Consider the following 18,625-nt stretch of genomic DNA (forward strand, 5'->3'; position numbering starts at 1 on the left):
TGACATCGGGTCGTAAGTGTATATGCTTTCGGTCGATAGGTCGATCATGATAGCGCACCAATGATTTCCATTACAAAGGACGGGAACGAGCACCTTTTCGTCCGAAACCCCGGCGAAAAGAGACGCAAGGCCCTCCATGTCTGTAGTGTTTTTCCCGTTGACAACTACACCGACGTGGCTCGAATCAATGGTGACCACCCCTGGTGTGGACGCAAACATCACGTTCATCACCGCATACATGCACTCGTCCCCGAGTGACCCTCTGGCAGCAAGGTCTAGTAGATGTATCTGTGCTCCAATGTATAATATTCTTGTGTTTTGCACCCGCCTTGCGGAGCATATCCACCGACTCAATGACGCCATCATCTAGCACCTTGTGGATCGAGGAAAAGCGATAGAAGGTTTGGCGGTTGACGACATGATTGTGTACGGGGTTACACTTTGTGATACAAACTGCAAACGCGTGCTTGGCTTTGTCAACTAGTCGAACGCAGGCGTTGATCTATGCCAGATTTATTAACGTTAGTACCGATAATTGAGACAATAGTACCCGCAATGCCCGAACAAACCCGAACGAACCCGAGCAGAAGTAAAACTTGAAGCCGTATCTTACCTGGGCTTTGCAGTCCGATAACCGGGTCTCTTGACGTGGGCGCTTGCTGTTTCCATTCGACTTGTACTTGCCGAAGCAAGTACAGACTAACGTCTTCGCGTAGTATTTCCATTCGAACGGGATTTCAGGTGCTTTAGAGTTCTTGTTTCGGATGTCTGTGTTACGACGCTCAACGGTCGTGTTTGTACGAACACGGAAGACCTTCATAGCACACAATGGGATCAGCAAAGAAGCCTATTGCAGTGTAAATCCACTTTACCTGGTAAGATGCGGCAAAATACCGGTCTAAATACGAGTGGAAAGCGTCCCACGATGTGAAGTGGTGTTTGTCGGGCACAGCCAGCGTTACATTGATAGACTCAGAGTCGTCGGTGTTGGTCCAGTCGCTGGAGCGGCTGCTGTTGTCGCCAGATTCCATCGGGAGCGATTCGTCGACCAATTTCTCTTCGCTGGACTCGACCGAGACGTTGGATGCGTCATCATCGCTTCGTGACCCTGATCCACGACGTTTTTGAGACGTCCGCGCCCTTAGCTCCATCTACAACGTTTGCGCCGATCGATTCTTGCCCTGTGGCTGACCCACGCTCGGCAGCACGCGCAGATTCGTGGCGATCGTCCAGCAGTATTCAGACCCCGAGGCGGGAAAAATGTGTGGTCGCCCCCCTTTACTATACGGTATACTTTGTCCGGAAAGGGGTATTTATCTGAGAAGGTTTAGGGTCGACTCGACTCAGATTTGGCAGCGGGCAAATGAATCACTCTCTTATTTAAATGCTTATCGCAGGATATTAAGGAATAGCCTTCTTTTAGCTGCGAATTACTGTCTTCGCCGGAATGTTGCTCTAGGCGTCAATTGTCGCCCGAATCGCGCGAATTCACTTTTGTTTAACCGTACCGCCCATTATTCCAGACCAATTAGTCCGCATTTTCGTTTTTAGCGGCCCCATGACCCCGATGTCCAGTGGCTGGCACTCTGCTGTGCTGTTTGGAGGCACCCGAAGCTACGGTGGAATTAGCTTCTTCAGCTACAACCCGCTGTCCAGCTTCTGAAACGTGACACTCAAAGCTGTCAAGATGCAGGACAGTGGGTCCTTCTATCCCATAATACTTCTTAACGTAGAATTCCCAAGTTACTGCGTCCATCGAGGCGCTCCCCTGGACAGTGTAGAAGTAAGTGCCTGGGTGGATAATTCTGGAGCTCGTTGGTTTCAATACGACCTCCTAGCTTACTACGCACGGTGAATAGAATAGGTAACTTTTTGCCTGCAAAATAAAAATAAACAAGTAATGAAAAATAATGTAGCATCCGAAAAAATGATGTAAAACTTACCACTCGCGCGAATTGTAAGTACTGCCGTTATCTGTCATGCGAGCTTCGACGTGTTCGCCGATCAGGCAGCGTCCCGACGTCCCCGGCATGTCGAAGTTAATCGCGATTTCATCAACGATTAAAATTTTTGACGGCCCAAAAGCTCCGTAGGTCCTCCAAACCTCAAAGGCAAACGCAGCACGAGTTTCCTCTAAGCCCTCCGTACTCTTCTTCGTTGTTAGGGGCTTCTGAGACGTAAAACCATGTCTACTGCCAACATTTTATTTTTTAACATACCGGTTTGCGAAACGTTCGCACATACGCTGCAGTGCTAGCAGACCGCTCCTCTTGTCCACTATGTAGCTCGTCACCCAATTAGGCTCAATTGTCTACATTTACTACATTATGTCGCGTGTTGCAAGTGCCTAATAGTCGCAGTTGTATGGTCAAAGTTAGTAAGAAAAATTATACAAAAGCACACACACATTGTATTCTGTACTCACCTGCTCCTCACGCCGTTTGTCCGTCATGAAGGTGATGATAGCAGAGACGTTGGCGTACAGTTCCTCACATCCCTGGCCCTTCATGGGTGGCGTGGCTGCTAAGGCTCACCAGCTTGTCAGTCTGTTGATACTGTTGGAATTCACATGGGAGACCAGGCACAACGAGACATGGACACACTGGATGAGAATCAGGTGGGCCAGGACATTCGGGATGAGAATCAGTTGGGCCAGGTCATTGTATGATAACGGGTTGAATCCGTTAGTGTTGGTAGGAGCTCTGGAGGAGCGTGAGCTAGCACTTAAATAATTCAGTCTTCATTTTACCTTCAAAAGTCCAGAGTGCTACCAAACGGAACGGAGTTCCAATAGGGTTCTGAGCCCAAATGACAAAGCCCCTGAAGTACTCGAGTGAAGGAGTCCCTAAGAACTGGGATGGTAAGGATTGGCAGTCGTACAAGTGGGCGCTGATGAACGTCTTCAAGGAACAAGACCTCAAGAACATCGTAGTCGGAGATTTGACCTTAGCGATGCTTGCTACTGCAAGTGCAGAGAAGCAAGAGGAGTTCAAGAAGAAGCAGTTGAAGATCATGCGCTTGATTGGTACATCGGTACCGGCAGACGTGCTGCATCAGCTACGTGACAAGGAGACCGGATCGGAGATGTGGAGTGAGCTCTGCAGCCTTTACGAAGGAAAGCAGAACGAAGCCATCAAGGCGTACACGATCCGTCGCGTGGAGAATGAGCTTTGGAGTATGAAGCTCGCACCTGGAGGAGACGCCAACCTCCATCTTTGCAAAATGTTCAATCTCAAGACTGTGTTGGCCGACTTGAACCATACGGTTGCAGATACCACGATGGTGGATATGCTACTGGAGAGTTTGCCTGATCAACTGGAGTTTGAGCATCTGAAGTCTTCGATATACTACGGCGCAGACCCGAGTGTCTACACACCTAAGAAGGTTCGAGAGCTGATTCTTGCGGCGAAGGCTCGGCAGAAAGAGTTTCGAGCTAAGCGCACTGAGAAGAAGGGTAGCCCGCGAGGAAGACATGGCAAAGGCAGTGAGAGCAGAAAAGGCTTTCACGAGGACAAGACTGGTGACCCCAAGAGAGTTAGAAGATGCTTTACTTGTGGCAGTGAAGATCACCTACGTGTCGATTGTCCTGAGAAGTCGAAGGGGAAAGAGAAAGCTGACGACGCAGAGAAGAAGCGTAAGCCGCGCAGTTGTTGTACCCTACGACAAGAAACCACTGGACCAGTGCAGATGAACCGCGAGTGGGATGAGGGTGTTGTGGCAGGAGTCACAATTTCTCGTGAAATATACGGGATTCCTCGGGAGCTCGATGAAGCACATGGAGTGGATGACGTACACACTGATGATGTACGTGGCATTGGAATCGTGAGCGACGATGACGCAGCGAGTGATGGAAACCCGGTGAACGATCATGAGTCAGATAGTGGTGAATCACATCTGGAGGACAATGATCAAGTAACACAAGGTCTCAATGGCGGGTGGTGGTATCTGGATACGGCCTCCAACTCGCACGTCACGGGGAATTTCGCTGAGTTCGTGTCGTACACGGCAGACTCGGAGCAGTTACAGCAAATCCGAGGAGTTACGTCTACGATTGCTTCCCGTGTTGCTGGAATGGGAACAGTGGCGTTTACGACAGAGGTTAATGGAGAACAAGTAGTGAGCTATCTCGACGGAGTGTTGTACATTCCGGATGCCGAGTATGGTTTGTTTTCTCCTGGATTAGCCTATGAGCAGGGTTATACTCTGGAATATGACAGAGAATCGAGAAATTTTCACGTCATGAGAAATGGAAGGACTGTGGCTGTAGCAACGCAGCAGGAGGCCACTTGGGGGTTCCAAGTAGCGAGTCCGACCCAGAGAACTCGAGTGCTACCAGAAGCAGCAGCAAGATGTAATCACACTATGGCAGAAGGTGTTGGTTCGCTGCAGCTTTGGCATGAGAGACTGTGTCATATCTGTCCACAGTATTTGAAGACTATGGTCGACAAGGAGCTGGTGGAGGGAATGATGGTGACACAGAGACAGCAAGATACGTGTGATGCCTGTCATCTTGGAAAGCAAAAGATGAAATCACACAGGAAGATGCTGGACCGTGGACTGAAGAGACCCAACCAAATAGTGTATGCGGATCTTCTGATCCCAGGGAAGAATAATGCGACTCAATATGAGGCAGTGTTGGTGATCATGGATGGTTATTCGCGGTTTGTCACTGCGCACCTGCTGAGGAACAAGGACAGCAAGGTGGTGAACAAGTACATGCAAGAGTATGTGTTGTGGGCGGAACGGCAGGCAGGCCGAAATGCCAACGGGAAAACATACAGAGTGCAGCAGATTTGGAGTGACAAGGGCGGTGAATTCTTCAATGAAGAAATTGATGCATGGTATCGTTCAAGAGGAATTGAGCATGTGAAAGTCGGGCCGAAGAGCTCGCAGCTCAATTTGTGTGAACGAACGCACCAATCGTTGGAGGACATGACTAGGTCTACGATGGCACATTCGGGGCTACCGAAGAGCCTGTGGCCTGAGGCACTGAGAAATGCAGTGTATGTCAAGAATCGTGTGTACAACAAGGGGACTAATGGCATTCCGTACGAGATGCTGTTCAGAGTCAAGCCGAATGTACACCACATCCGGAAGTTTGGAGCACTGGCGTACGTGCACGTACCAGTGACTCCTGGACGCAAGAAACTGAGTGTTCATGCGAAGATTGGGTTTGTATTGGGGTATGCTGAGAATGTAGTTGGCTGCAAAGTGTACTTCCCTGATGAGCACACAGCAAAGTTTGTGTCAGATCTGCGTGTTGCAGAAGATGTTATGTATCGGGACCGATACACAACGGAAGTGGAAGATGACGATCTCTCTTCACTTCACTTTACTCTTCAAGATGAGGACCAGACCGTTTTGAGCGAGCTGAGTAATGTACCATCTTTTGAGCTCGAGGAAGGCGAGAGTGTGGATGCTTGTGTGGATGCTGTGCAGACACAGGAAGGCGAGCGTACTGACGTACATACGCAGGTTGGACGAGAAATGCACCAAGTGTATGATCAACCTGTCCACCATGCCGATAGCGAAGCGGATGGAGATATTCATTTGAATGGTGATGTTCAACTCAAGGTTACTGAGGACGGTATTGAGACTGTTCAAGTAGGCAGTGACGCCGTTGAGAGCGATGAACATGGTGATGTAGTTACTGAAAGTGTACAACATGAAGGCAGTCAACCGAGTGAGGTTAGTAAAGGTGTTAGTGTCGACACTGGTCAAGCAGCTGAGGGCGAGAATGTCCATGAAGCGGCTGAGGGTGTTGACATAGCAGATGCGGATGCTATATCGGTGGCTGGAACCTGTGGATCGGAAGTAGTTGACCATAAGCTGGATGAATCCGAAGAGCAAGATGGTAATGAAGAGACCACAGTAGCGAGTGTCTTTGCTGAGGACCAGAGTAGCAGTGATGCGGAGCTAGAGAGTGACACTGGTGAGGACACACTACCTGAAGCTGAGTCAGACAGAGATGTGGTGGGGATAAGTCCTGAGGTAACAGTGACTGGCAAGCGTATGCATCGAGATGAGACTCCTTCAGAGGAGGCTCGTGCAGAGCTGGATGCGGATAAGACAAACGTGAAGAAGACACGGACTGGACTACGAGAAGTTCACGAGCGTCGACGTCCGGCGTATCTCGATGACTACATGGTGAACGTGACGATGAATTCCTCACGTGTACTGGATAAGAATGGAAGACCCATTCGTGCAAGTGAGATCAAAGTTCCACGTAATCGTCGTGAGATGATACGGTCGAAGTGGTGTGACTTCTTCATGATGGCCGAAATGGAAGAGCTTGCAGCTTTGAAGAAGAAAGGAGTGATTGCCGAGATTCCTGCGGATGAAATGCCGGAGGAAGCATCACCCGTGAACACGATGTGGGTATATGACATCAAGACCGATCATCAAGGATATGTGATTCGTTTCAAGTCGCGCATAGTGGCGCTGGGTAACTATCAAAGACCCGGGATTGACTTTAAGGAGACGTTTGCATCGGTGGCGAGGATGTCGTCGTTCAGATTGCTGTTGGCATTAGCAGCGCAGCTGGGATTAATGGTGTATGGCGGAGATATTAACACCGCATACTTGAATGCCCAGTTGGAGATCCAGCAGTACTTGAGATCCATTGAAGGATACCCATGCAAGATCAACGGATATGTTTATATCGTGTTGAAGGCGCTATATGGTTTGCATCAGTCAGGTCGCGAGTGGAACTCGGAGCTGAACAACTGGTTGATGAAGCACGGATACATGCGGTCGTTGACGGAACCGTGTCTGTACTATCGTTTTGACGGAGATACGATCATGTATGTGCTAGTGTATGTTGATGACATACTGGTTGCAACGAATGACGAGCAGAGCAAGAAGGACTTGTTCGCGCAGCTGGACAAGGAGTACGGGATTAAGGATCAAGGTCTGTTGAATGAGTACCTGGGTGTGAAAGTGGAGCAAACGACTGAGAGAATCACAATTCACCAAGGGAAATATGCACGAGAGATTCTGAGCAAGTTCGGGTACCAGAATGCCCATGCGGTTGGAAATCCAATGGAAGTGAACTTGCGGTTGGCACCAATGAGCGATGAGGAAACAGGAGATACGAGTTTTCCCTATCGAGAGTCTATTGGAATGCTGATGTACTTGGCAACGAGCACCAGACCCGATTTGGCGTTCGCGGTGGGCCAACTGAGTCGGTTTGTGGGCAAACCGTCTGCGAAACATGTTGGAAGTCTGAAGAGAGTACTGCGGTACGTGGCCGGAACGCTTGACTATGGAATCACGTACACAAGAACTCAAGGAGCAACTAGGGAAGTTGTACTTGAAGGGTATTGTGACAGCGACTGGGCGAATGATCCAGAGCAGCGGAAGAGCACAACGGGGTTTGTGTTCATGTTGTCTGGAGGAGCTATTGCCTGGATGTCACGGCGGCAGTCGATTATTGCGTTATCGACAGCTGAGGCGGAATATGTGGCGGCCTGCGAGGCTACTATGGAAGCTGTAGCAGAGGGGAACATTCTGCAGGAGATATTACCAGATCATGAGGTCAAGTTACGAATTGGTGTTGACAACCAAGCAGCTCATGTGATGGCGACTAATCCTACATACAGCAGACGCACGCGACACATTGAACTCCGATGGCACTATGTGCGGGAACAAGTGGTAAAGGGCACCATTGATCTGCACAAGGTGAAAGGCGAGGCGAATCCTGCGGACACGTTTACCAAGCCGCTCAACAAGATTCGCTTGAAGGCGATGTTGGAGCTGGCTGGCGTGAATTAGGCCAAGTAGTCGAAGTTGCACTTCGAGGGAGGCGTGTTGAAATTCACATGGGAGACCAGGCACAACGAGACATGGACACACTGGATGAGAATCAGGTGGGCCAGGACATTCGGGATGAGAATCAGTTGGGCCAGGTCATTGTATGATAACGGGTTGAATCCGTTAGTGTTGGTAGGAGCTCTGGAGGAGCGTGAGCTAGCACTTAAATAATTCAGTCTTCATTTTACCTTCACAAGTCCAGAGTGCTGCCAAACGGAACGGAGTTCCAATAGATACCACACGTGGGCGGTGCCGCGAGCGCATAGCAGCTCACGGGCCACCTCCTCCACCCCAATCTCTTTCATCCTGCGAGCGGCAACCCGCTTTTCGCGGATAGTGTAGCTTCACCGCTGCTTTTTCTTATTTGGGGGGGGGTCGTCCATTTCGCAGAATGAAAATAAGCAAACTATTCAAAGCATTTGATAACGAGCTGATCTGTTTTACCAAAACTATTCAATTCTTACGAAAAGAAGATTGGATTTTTTTAATTTGATTGGGTATAAATTGCCACTGTTTACTATGGAGCGGCTTTGAAATGCCGGCTTTTGCGTTGCTGGTTTTATTTATCATTTTCTGTAAATTATATGCAGCTGCTGAAATAAAGTTTCTAAGGGAAAGTTCTGTGTGGAGCTGAAAGAGGAGAGCATGATCAATCGGGCACCATGTTTGAAGAGCCATATTTCGAGAACGAAAGACACCCCTGAAACGTTAATGGGAGTACTATACTTAATAACGTTATCCTGGTAGGGTGTCAGAATGAAGTACATAAGCCTTTTGCCAAGAAAAAAATTGTGTCATTCACAGGGGTTAATGGTAACTCCAAAAATCGGTGAGGTTAATATAGTGATAATGTATATGTTTCAACACATTAATAGTACAGTACTGCTCCCCGGTTTAGCGCCCTTGAACCTTTGATAAACTTTCGGATGTGATGATCCTAAATCCAAAGAAACTACAATTCGAAAGCTAAATTCTAATTTATTTGCAAATCCTATATGCCCCAACCCCGCGATAACTGGGTGCAGTACTGTTCAGACAACGACGGTCGGTGTCTGAATACTATCCTTCATATAAAAAATTATTACGCGCGACAGGAATTTTATTTGATTGGTTGAAAGTGGCAGTTTCAGTTTAAAGTTTGAACACAAAGTACAAAACCGATTCCAAAATGTACAAACAGATACAGGAATCAGCGCATCCTGTGTTGATTGTACAGAAACGCCCATACGGATTCGCTGAAACTGGCTTCATTAGTGGGAAAACCATGTTTGCATGTTTCAAAGGTATGGCGGATATTACCGTCGTTGTCTGTCATCCTTTCATGGCATGCCTGTAATACTACTTATTAAGTACTTCTGAAGTGTTAGAAACCGGAAGTAGTAGTCAACATTTGTTTGGCATTATTTGATTTCTTATATGCGTCTTGTTTTCTTTGTTGCAATGAATAACCTTTGAATGACCGCGACATCTTAACGAAGGCGTAGGAAAATAAAGATAGAGAGTTTACGATCCGTGTGCGGAGCGCGCGGACTTAAAATCAGGGCCAAGCATAGCCAAATCCGGGGTTGATGTCCAGGAGATCTGGCTTGCATGTTGATAGAATTTCTGGCAACTCCTCCTGTTCCATGCAGACATAATAGCAAAAACACCGTTTGAAACGGCGATCATCACCCTGAAATGCACAATAGCATCTCTCGGTGCGGGGCGACGCAGCTATGGCGCCAACTAAGGCGAGCGGGTGCGAGGTCGCGTAGCCGCAGCAAACCCGCGCTGGGAGCTCGCGAAGCACGACCGCGCGGTATATGCGGAGGCGTGCCCAGCGCAGCGAGCTGCGCATTGCACTTTCTAGGTGAGAGAATCTTTTAATCGCGAGCGAAGCGAGACCCAAGCGCGGCTGGTAACGAACGACCTCATACATTATATTATGCCTTTCAACAGGAGAGCCGGGAAGCTCTCCCCTCCCGCCTGCTCTTACAAATGCCAAGTCAAAACAAATCTTGGTGCTATCCTACAAAATGTGGTGTTCTGGATGCTTGTCTTCCATGCATCGTGCCAAAAAGTATAGTAAGACACGGCGACTAATCATTTACTGTACCGCAGGCATTCACACTGTGAAATTCACAGTGTGAATCGATGTAACAAAAAAATATATACTTTTTTTGATCGGTACAGTATTACAATATGGTAGTACATGTACGACGAGATTCGAAGAGTCCAGACTCTATGGTAGTACTGTACCGATCAAAAAACTGGGATTCAGTGCAGTTTGCTTTTAAAGGTGAAAATCCGATTACATTTCGCTTACAGTAAACGATAATCCCAGGTACAGTACCCGTATCATCTTTCCCTCCAATCCCTGATCTGATCCAATCTGGATGTGCGCATACCGATTATGATATGCCCATGATCTCATTATTTCACGCTCACATCATTTTTTATGATCTCATCGTGAGATCATAACCATTCATAATTGGTACGCGACATCCAGATTGGATCAGATCAGGGATTGTAGGGAAAGATGATACGGGTACTGTACCTGGTATGCTAATAACAACTTAGATTTTTTTTATTTTTAAGACCTCCACTGAGGTCTTGACAATGGAGTCCACAATATTCACCGGAATTGTTCTTGTAGCATAGTAGGTCTATAACATATTCTATGCATGCCGTACACGTACAGTGTCTAGCGCACTCTTTTTTTATCAACAGCGACCTCATCTGTCCGAACCCCGCAATTTTTTGTACTATATAACCCGATTTAGACTGTGTATCTAAGGCTGTACGGTCCCTGGCCCGGCCCGCACACACGGGCCTTGCTACATGTACAGTACTGATACAGCAGTCCATTTACAGGCTACACAACAGCCTGTACTGGTACAGCCTTATTATTTTCAATAGAAGCCGTGCGTTGACAACGTTTAATAGACCCAGCAAGATACGAACTATATCCCGCCTAAATTGGGTGTTGGTGCGAGCTTTAGGCGGTTTTAATAGTGGATTCTATGGTCATGCACTTCTCACAGAATCTGTAGTATCTGTGACTTCTACAGAATGACTCGCAGACAGCGAACCATAGCCCCATCTTGGATATCATCATGGACTGTTTGTGGCAACTGGCGAGAATGCCCATCTGCCCACCCAGTAGCCTACTGGCACTGCCAGTGGCAGTAGGTAAAAGCTACAGTAGGCGACCTACTTTTGCTTTTGAAGTCACCACTTCACTGTTTTCTTCCTTGAACTCAAGCCCCAAGAAGACTCAAGCGGAATGGGCTTAATGCACCGACTATTGCTGCTTGCGACGTTAGCCCTGTTGTGTACGCTTGCAAAAGCTGCCGGATTCGACCACGCCAAGGTTTCCAAACAAACAGTCCTTGGAACTTCCAAGGACTGTCGAAAGAGGTGGCGGTGCAAGACAGCTGCGCACGGCCACGATGAGCGACGACGAAGCTAGAGGGTGGAAATTGCGGTCATTTATCGAGTCCTACCTTCAATACCGAAAAATCAACAATTGGATTAAGGGCAAAGTTACTGACGACTTTGTCCTGAGCGAGCTAAACCTCGAGAGACTGCCTGGAAAGAGCCTGGCGGAAGACCCAAATTTCAAGCTTTTTCAAAAGTTTAAGATTGGCGGCTGGCTCGAGGAAAAGGCTACTACTACGAAAGCCTGGGAAAACCTTGGCTTGAATTCACTCCCATTTGATCAAGTAAGCAAGACTGACGAGTTCAAGACGTATACGCAGTATGTGATGGCGCTTAACAAGAAGGCAAACAAACTCGATATTGATCAGTGGCAGGGGCTGTTAAGTGGAGGATCGCCTGAGGAATTGAAAGTCAAAGCAATGATATTGTGGAATTTGGGCAGGAATAGTTTGGAGCGCAGAGTCATGCTTGGTACACATGTTGTGGTACCTGCTTAAGGTTCGTAGCAGACGATGGCTGCATAGGAATGAAGCACATAGGTATTTAAAGTACTGTCCTTTCCCATTTAAACCATTGTTTTTAAGAAGCATGCATCGTGTCATCTACTACATGTAGTAAAAATCAAGCCTTTCGCAACCATTTATTTAGTTCAAATAATTGCTGCTCGGCGTTTGCGAATCTAAGCTGCATATGCACATGTACCGGCAAATTTTTCATTGCATTGTCAGACGAGGGCATGGCGAAAAGTGAGCTAAACATCAGGCCTACATAACATGGTAACCGCGGTCCATTTATCGGCCATCCGAGTGAAAACTAAGATATCTTAACTCTTGCCAGACACAAACGCCGCCAGCATACGATGCCCGAGCTCGTCCGACCAAAGGAATCATCTTGCCGGCTGAATTATTGCCCGAAGCAATGGAGTTGCATTTATCGCTCTTAGTATACAATGTATACTATACATAGCTAAAGCGCATGTTAACGGATAATGCCGAATAGAGTACTTTTCCAAATAGTATACCTAGATCAAATTGTGTACCGTTTTTACGGTACTCAAATATTAGTGTACCGTATCAAATATAATACCACCACCATCAGCCACCAATGACCAGAACCACCAATTTTCTTGGTCGACTCTCTTTATTCTGCGTTTTACCAGTCCCTACAAACCCCCAGCAGCCAAACCACTCCCACTGAAGATGCCGTCGTCACGCATGCCCAAGTCAATGGCCGAGAAGAAAGCGGTCGCTCAGTGGATCGAGAAAAACAATGGTGTGCCCACCCCATCCGCTGTTTACTTCAAGAACGAGCGCGGCTACAAGGTTTCCGAAGCTCAGGTGCGCTACTGGTGGAAGCAGCGCACCGCTATCAAGGCCGCGCCAGCGCTACGCAGCCGCCTGACTGGGGCGGGCGCTAAGCCACCGCTTTCCGAGATCGAGGACATACTGTTCGATCAAGTGCTGTTTCGCCGGTCTGCAAAAGAGAAAGTCTTTCTTGATTGGATTCGCGACGCTGGGCAGCGGCTTGCCGCATCTGAGCTGGGCGATCCAGATTTCGCTGCGTCGGACCGCTGGGTCAACGGCTTCATGCGTCGGTATGGGCTGTCGCTGCGCCGTACCACCAGTATTACTGTGCTAACCGATGACGTGTTGACCGACCGGGCGGTAAGCTTTCTGAGCTATCTTACGTCACGCATCGATGGTGGCTGAAGCTCTGACCAATACTATCTTCGCCACACTTTATGAAGTGACCTTTTTTTAGTTTTGTTTTCGCAGCTGGAAATAAGAAAGGCCGAATTACAGATCAAGCTTCTTCACGCATCTAAGCGGATCGTCCAACCATCACAAAGGTATTTTGAAAGTTCTAGTTACAATCGAACGTAGAGGAGCTTTAACGTAGCATTAGTTCAATTTTCACCACATTTGAGCCAAATTTAAAATGTCTTGTGGGACGGAGGTAGTACTTTCACGAGAGATGCAAACTTTTCATCAGGGAGCATCCGGATAGGCCACTTATATATATATACTGGGAGATAGGTAGCGTAAGCCAGCTATGGGAAGCCCAACGAGGATTATTTTTTCGTCAACTGGGTCAACGTTCATGCAACATAAATATTCTCTGTCCCACCAATTTATAGGGATTGTGTTTTTTGAAAGTAGCACTACCAACATGAGCTTGATAAACGTCTAAATACCCTTATTCTAAAGCTCGAGTCATTGTTCTTTTCGCTAAAAATTTTGCGTCTTCATAACAGCGACCAGCAAGCAAATAACAACATGAATTTGGGCTCATATTTGGAAGGAATTCTGTTATTTTTCGGAATTCGTAGGTTTACTCACGAAATTTTATTGTACATTTCAATGCTTTTGTCCTTTTCACTTAGCCTGATGCTCGATTTATAATAAATAGAGATCGTTTTATTAAATCGAGGTCTATAAAAAGTACAAATCAATCTATCTAGACCGGCTGGTTAATGGAGCTACAGCAGTGTTTTGAAATGGTAAATCGGTCACAGATAAAACAAATCGATGCCTGCCTCTTCCCATCTCATTTTTACGCGTGGTTTTATGCTCCGACCATGCTCGATCTAGGCTATAAAACGGATGGACATTCCATCTGGAAAGCACAATACTAAACGTCTAGTAAATTCTCATTACGAAATGGCGATCCTATACACATCAGCGTAATCTATATACAGTGGTTACCGTAATTAGTCTCACTCACAATATTTTTTGTACGGATAAATTTCAAATCTTTACATGAATTGGTGTGAGTGTCATTATTTATGCACACACGTTATTTGCTGTCAGTCAAGAAATAGCCACACCAACATTATTTGACGACAATCAGAATTAATGAGAGCTCGAAAATGACGTAGCTGTACGTGTATTGATGTCAAAATTAGTCACTATACCACTGCTTCGCACACCTCTTCCGACTTTTTCTCGTTATCCTCTTCATCATTTACTCTGCGTGTGTGCTTGTCCTCCATACTGACTCTGTCGTTCCAACGTAGACTACTTCTTCGCTTTCATCCACTGACTTACCTGCAAAGTGCTCTGGAAACTTCCTTATAATCTCTTGTAAATGTGGGAAAAGTTGAGATGTTTTCCATGACCCATCAATATCAAGTGACAATAAACATCTAATCATGGCTTTACGGGCGTAGTTGAGGGCATTTTCTCGTTTTGAGTTGAGTTCAAACACTGTTTCTGCTGCAAGCCGCAAGAAGAAGCTCATCCTGATGGACGAGATGGCAGTCGATTTCGAGGAACCGCGCCGCCAGACGGTGGACCCAGTTGGAGCTCGCCACGTCGTGCTAACTTCTACGGGATTTGCTTCAATGCAAGTGACGGTTGTGCAGGCCGTCACGGCGACCGGCCGCCCGCTGGTTATTTAGAAAGGGGCCAAGCAGGATCGCAAGATAGAGCGCTACGGCAACGTCTACGTAGTAAACCAACCCAAGGCATGGGTCGACTCGGCGCTTCTCACTCGTTGGCTGAATCTAAGGCTTTCCACCTATTTTCGACACGTGCACGCAGGAAAAGGTGCTGGTCTGGGACAGCATGCGTGCACACAACTCTAAGATGGTGAAGGCTCGGTGCGCCGCGAAAGGGGTGCGGATGTTCGTCATCCCCGGAGGACTGACACCCTACGTGCTCGCGGGAGATATCGGGGTCTACAATTCGTTCAAGGACAAACTGTCGCCCATCATTGACTAATTCAGCGGAAGCAGTACTGTATCCACTTCTGGTTCAGCTACTTGCTTCAGTACACGATCTCGTACACTTGCTTTCATCGGTGTCTCCACGTTTGTCCGAGTCCTCTTCTTCTTGGTAGTTGTATACACAAATCCAGCAAATCTGCACTTGGGGAAATTCACGACCAAGCGGTTGCACAGAGCTCGAATTGCAGCGCGGGATAGCCAAGTAGGTGGAGTGGCTCGATACAGTAACAAGTACTGATACTCTTGAAGATGTGAAAGCCCAGAAAGACTTTTGTATGGAAATGTATCCACGATTTGTTTGACGACTCTTCTTGCCAGCTCATGGTATTCAGCAGGGAGGGAAGGAAGAGCTGATATAATAAGGCACTTGTTCATGTCTACACCGAGCTGGACGGTGTCCTTCAAATTTTGAACTCTTTTGATCAACTCGATGTGGCCACGAGAAAAAGTACCGATCCCTTTGATCTGCACACACTCAATCAACTCCTTCGCTGGTGTCTTCTTCATGGAATCATCTTCGTCGACTGTAATCGCGCTTGCTACGGTATTTGCTACTGGGAGCAGCTTCAAACACGCCTCTAGAAGCTTCTACGGCAGTACGTAAAATGCGTCCATGATTAATACAGGATTCTTCAGTCTCTTAGATTTTGGTTTCTTCGCTTGCCCATCACCGTGTTTGATCATCACTCCTGACAACCGCCGTTGTGTCTCGACCAGTGAGTGTTCAGCCCGCTCCAACGCTGACGTAAGATCGTTCAGCGTTATTTCGCCAGCAGCTTTACGACCTTTCTCCACAGCTGGAAACCATTTCCGGTCTACTTTTCACTAACAGCTACCTCCGACTTCTGTTTTTTTGGTCTTCCAACCTTCTTCGACTTTGGGCTCAAGCGTTTTTTTTTCACTGACGACCCGTCCGTTTCCTAATCATCGCCCGTTCCGTAGTCGTCTTCTTCACTACTGCTTATTCCAAACTCAGCCTTTAAAGCTTCGCTGTCGCCTGCTGATATAGGTGCCCTTCCACCAACGGGTGTGTCATGTCTACACCTTTGCCAATCCAAACTGGTGGTAGAGTAAACCAAAACGGAGTGTCCCTTATTTGGAATTTTTTTAACAAATTAGAAATCCCCAAAATTATTCCAGACCAATACGAATTTAGTGTAAAGCAAAATGATGAATATATCTTGTTCGATGGTCGCCTCGATAACAGTATCTTGTTTTCTACAATTCTTAAAGTACTGCACATCCACCACGTACATTACATTAGTGCATTGGCTATAGCCACGGGCGCCCCGCACCGGACGCCGTTAGAAGTGTAGAACTCTTCTTAACGCTGACCGTCCAGGCAAGCAGCTCCAACACGAGCGCTTGATGCCACGTCAATCGCTGAGCGCCGTTTTTGAGAAGGAAACTCAGAGCTGCAACCCTTTCTCCTTCCATTCCCCACGGTCTGCAAGCGCAGCCCAAAGCTCTCATCCTTGATGTACTCTGTCTAATTGGGTCGCTGGCCGTTTTGGTCCCTCCATCGATGATTATGCAGGCTGTACAAGCTGAGAGGTCACTGTGTGCACCCACACTCTCGTGTTCTGGCGCCCATACGCAGCTTTCACGCCCCCTTACATCTTTGTGTGTAGTCCCAGTCCGCAGCGCGCCCGTAGTTCGTATTGCTGGATGTGTCACTCGCGTTCTTGCCAGTTTGTACTACACTAAATCTACATTGCTCTAAGAACTAATTTTGTAAAATTATTCCTCAAATTTAGATGTTACTTCGGTTACTTCACTCCGTTTTGGTTTACACTACCACCAGTTTGGATTGGCAAAGGTGTAGTAATACTGCACTGGCTAACGTTTCTCCATCGGCTGAGAACAAATTTCAGAATTTCTTCAAACTCGTCGTCGTTGTCAATGTCTGCCAGCTCGTTCGCGATTTATTGGGTCGCCCTAACAGCTTCTCGGTATCGCTCAGCCTGAGAACGCACAGTCTTTATCTCCTTTTTTTCTCCACTACTATCGAGCCTCCCATATGCAAACGACGGGCTTTGTTCAGCTGCTTAGCAGGTGTTGTCCACCTACAAGCAAATCATGAATTAATACTGGAATAATCATGAATAAATCCTGGATTCTATTTACCTTTCGTGGATACAATTCTAGGGAATCAACGGTCCAGCGACACAATGCTTCTTCCTCTATGCGATTGCATGTCGACAGGGAAGACTCATAGAAATAGAGAACTCACACTCACATCGCCAATCATCCAGCCTCAACGTGTAGTGTCTGGAGTCTCCACGCACTCCAACGATGTCAGGATCTTGAAACATTCTTGTAAAAGTGTAATCTTCAAGTTTTTCGAGTGCGCGAGCATATTGGTGCTGGCATTTTCTTCGGCATAATTAAAGCTCACAAACCTGCCAATTCTGGATAGTCGACATTTGTACTCATTCTCCTTGCGACGGTCGCAGGCCAGTAAAGCCTTAACACAGCTTGACATACCCATAGAGCCGTCAATACTGTCCTTGAGCTTTCCAAAAAAGCTTTCAAGCCGATTGTTTGTGTGATTCTTAAAATGTGGTAGGTTTTGACGCCGATACATGGCTCATCGATCTTGGCAACCACTCAAGTTCTTTTCGAAGTAGTCCCAAAATGCCAACATTTTAATCATCTCACACAAGCCCTTTAGAAAAGCATAATTCGAGCTTCAGATTGTGCGTAAACCATTTTGTGAGCGATAGCATCTACTTGACTTGCGTCCTCCCCAGATATCTTCCCAAAATCTGCTTTCGAACGCATCTCTTTCAAGTACTTAATCACATGGAAGTGACACATAAGTATTCTTGCGGCTGGATAATGCGTCTCGAGCACGCGAATCTCGTTGATTTCAAACCTTTGCGGCTTGCTACGCACCCACAAACCAAGCGATCTGTTGTATCCAGCGAAGGTAAAGTATTATAAAAATAACACCACTCCGTAACCCCGATCTCCACACCTTTCCCTAGAAGGAAGCGAGCTTCTTCAAGACTTAATCGCTAGTACCCTGTAGCCCAATCCAACTTGTAGGTCATGGTCCCACCACGTAGATAACAATTGAAATTGGCCACGAAAATGCTAGCCGTGTCCTCTGCTAAAGGGTACGGGGGGTGAGCAGTACGAATGGATGTGACCACAGTCCACTTTGAGGTGGCAGTGGCTCCTTCTCATACACACCCGGCACAGCACGAGACCATATACCATTGTCTAGGGCGCTGATAATTGTCTCTTCAGCTACCACATCACCGCGTTCGACGTTTATGAACACCGGTCTGCGTCCTCGCCAAAGCTCCAGAATTCTCGTTTAGGAAGTATCGCGTGAAGCTAGTACTGGGCAGCACGTTCGCCAAATAGTCGCTTTGAGACAACACTTCGCTCAGATCAGAGGTGACTCCATCTACACAGGAGGCCAACTCCAATTCCTGGTCCGGATCAACACGACGTTTAAAGCTGAGTACGTTGCAGCCCGCTTCTTGCCGACACCCTTTCTGATGTCTCCAAGGCCAGTACACCAATCTTCATAGTTTAAGCGGGTCTAAAAGAAGCCATTTGTGGACGCGTATATTCCTGATTGGCCTGGAAGTCGATAGCTTCCAGTATTTTCCACTCGAACGACGTGACGTAACCAAGGACATATTGCCCCAT

The 18,625-nt window shown here is 47.3% G+C and overlaps 1 protein-coding gene across 1 annotated transcript; it reads right to left on the bottom strand.

Moving 5' to 3' along the window:
* Positions 1-17,979: 17,979 nt before the first annotated feature.
* On the bottom strand, positions 17,980-18,625 carry PITG_06444 (D-isomer specific 2-hydroxyacid dehydrogenase, putative; the record flags this gene model as incomplete). Its single annotated transcript, XM_002998518.1, has 4 exons — positions 17,980-18,058; positions 18,118-18,259; positions 18,312-18,496; positions 18,597-18,625. 4 exons carry the CDS (start codon positions 18,623-18,625, stop codon positions 17,980-17,982), a joined length of 435 nt encoding a protein of 144 aa, XP_002998564.1.

Source organism: Phytophthora infestans, genomic scaffold (genome assembly GCF_000142945.1).
Source record: "Phytophthora infestans T30-4 supercont1.8 genomic scaffold, whole genome shotgun sequence".
Taxonomy (NCBI): domain Eukaryota; phylum Oomycota; class Peronosporomycetes; order Peronosporales; family Peronosporaceae; genus Phytophthora; species Phytophthora infestans.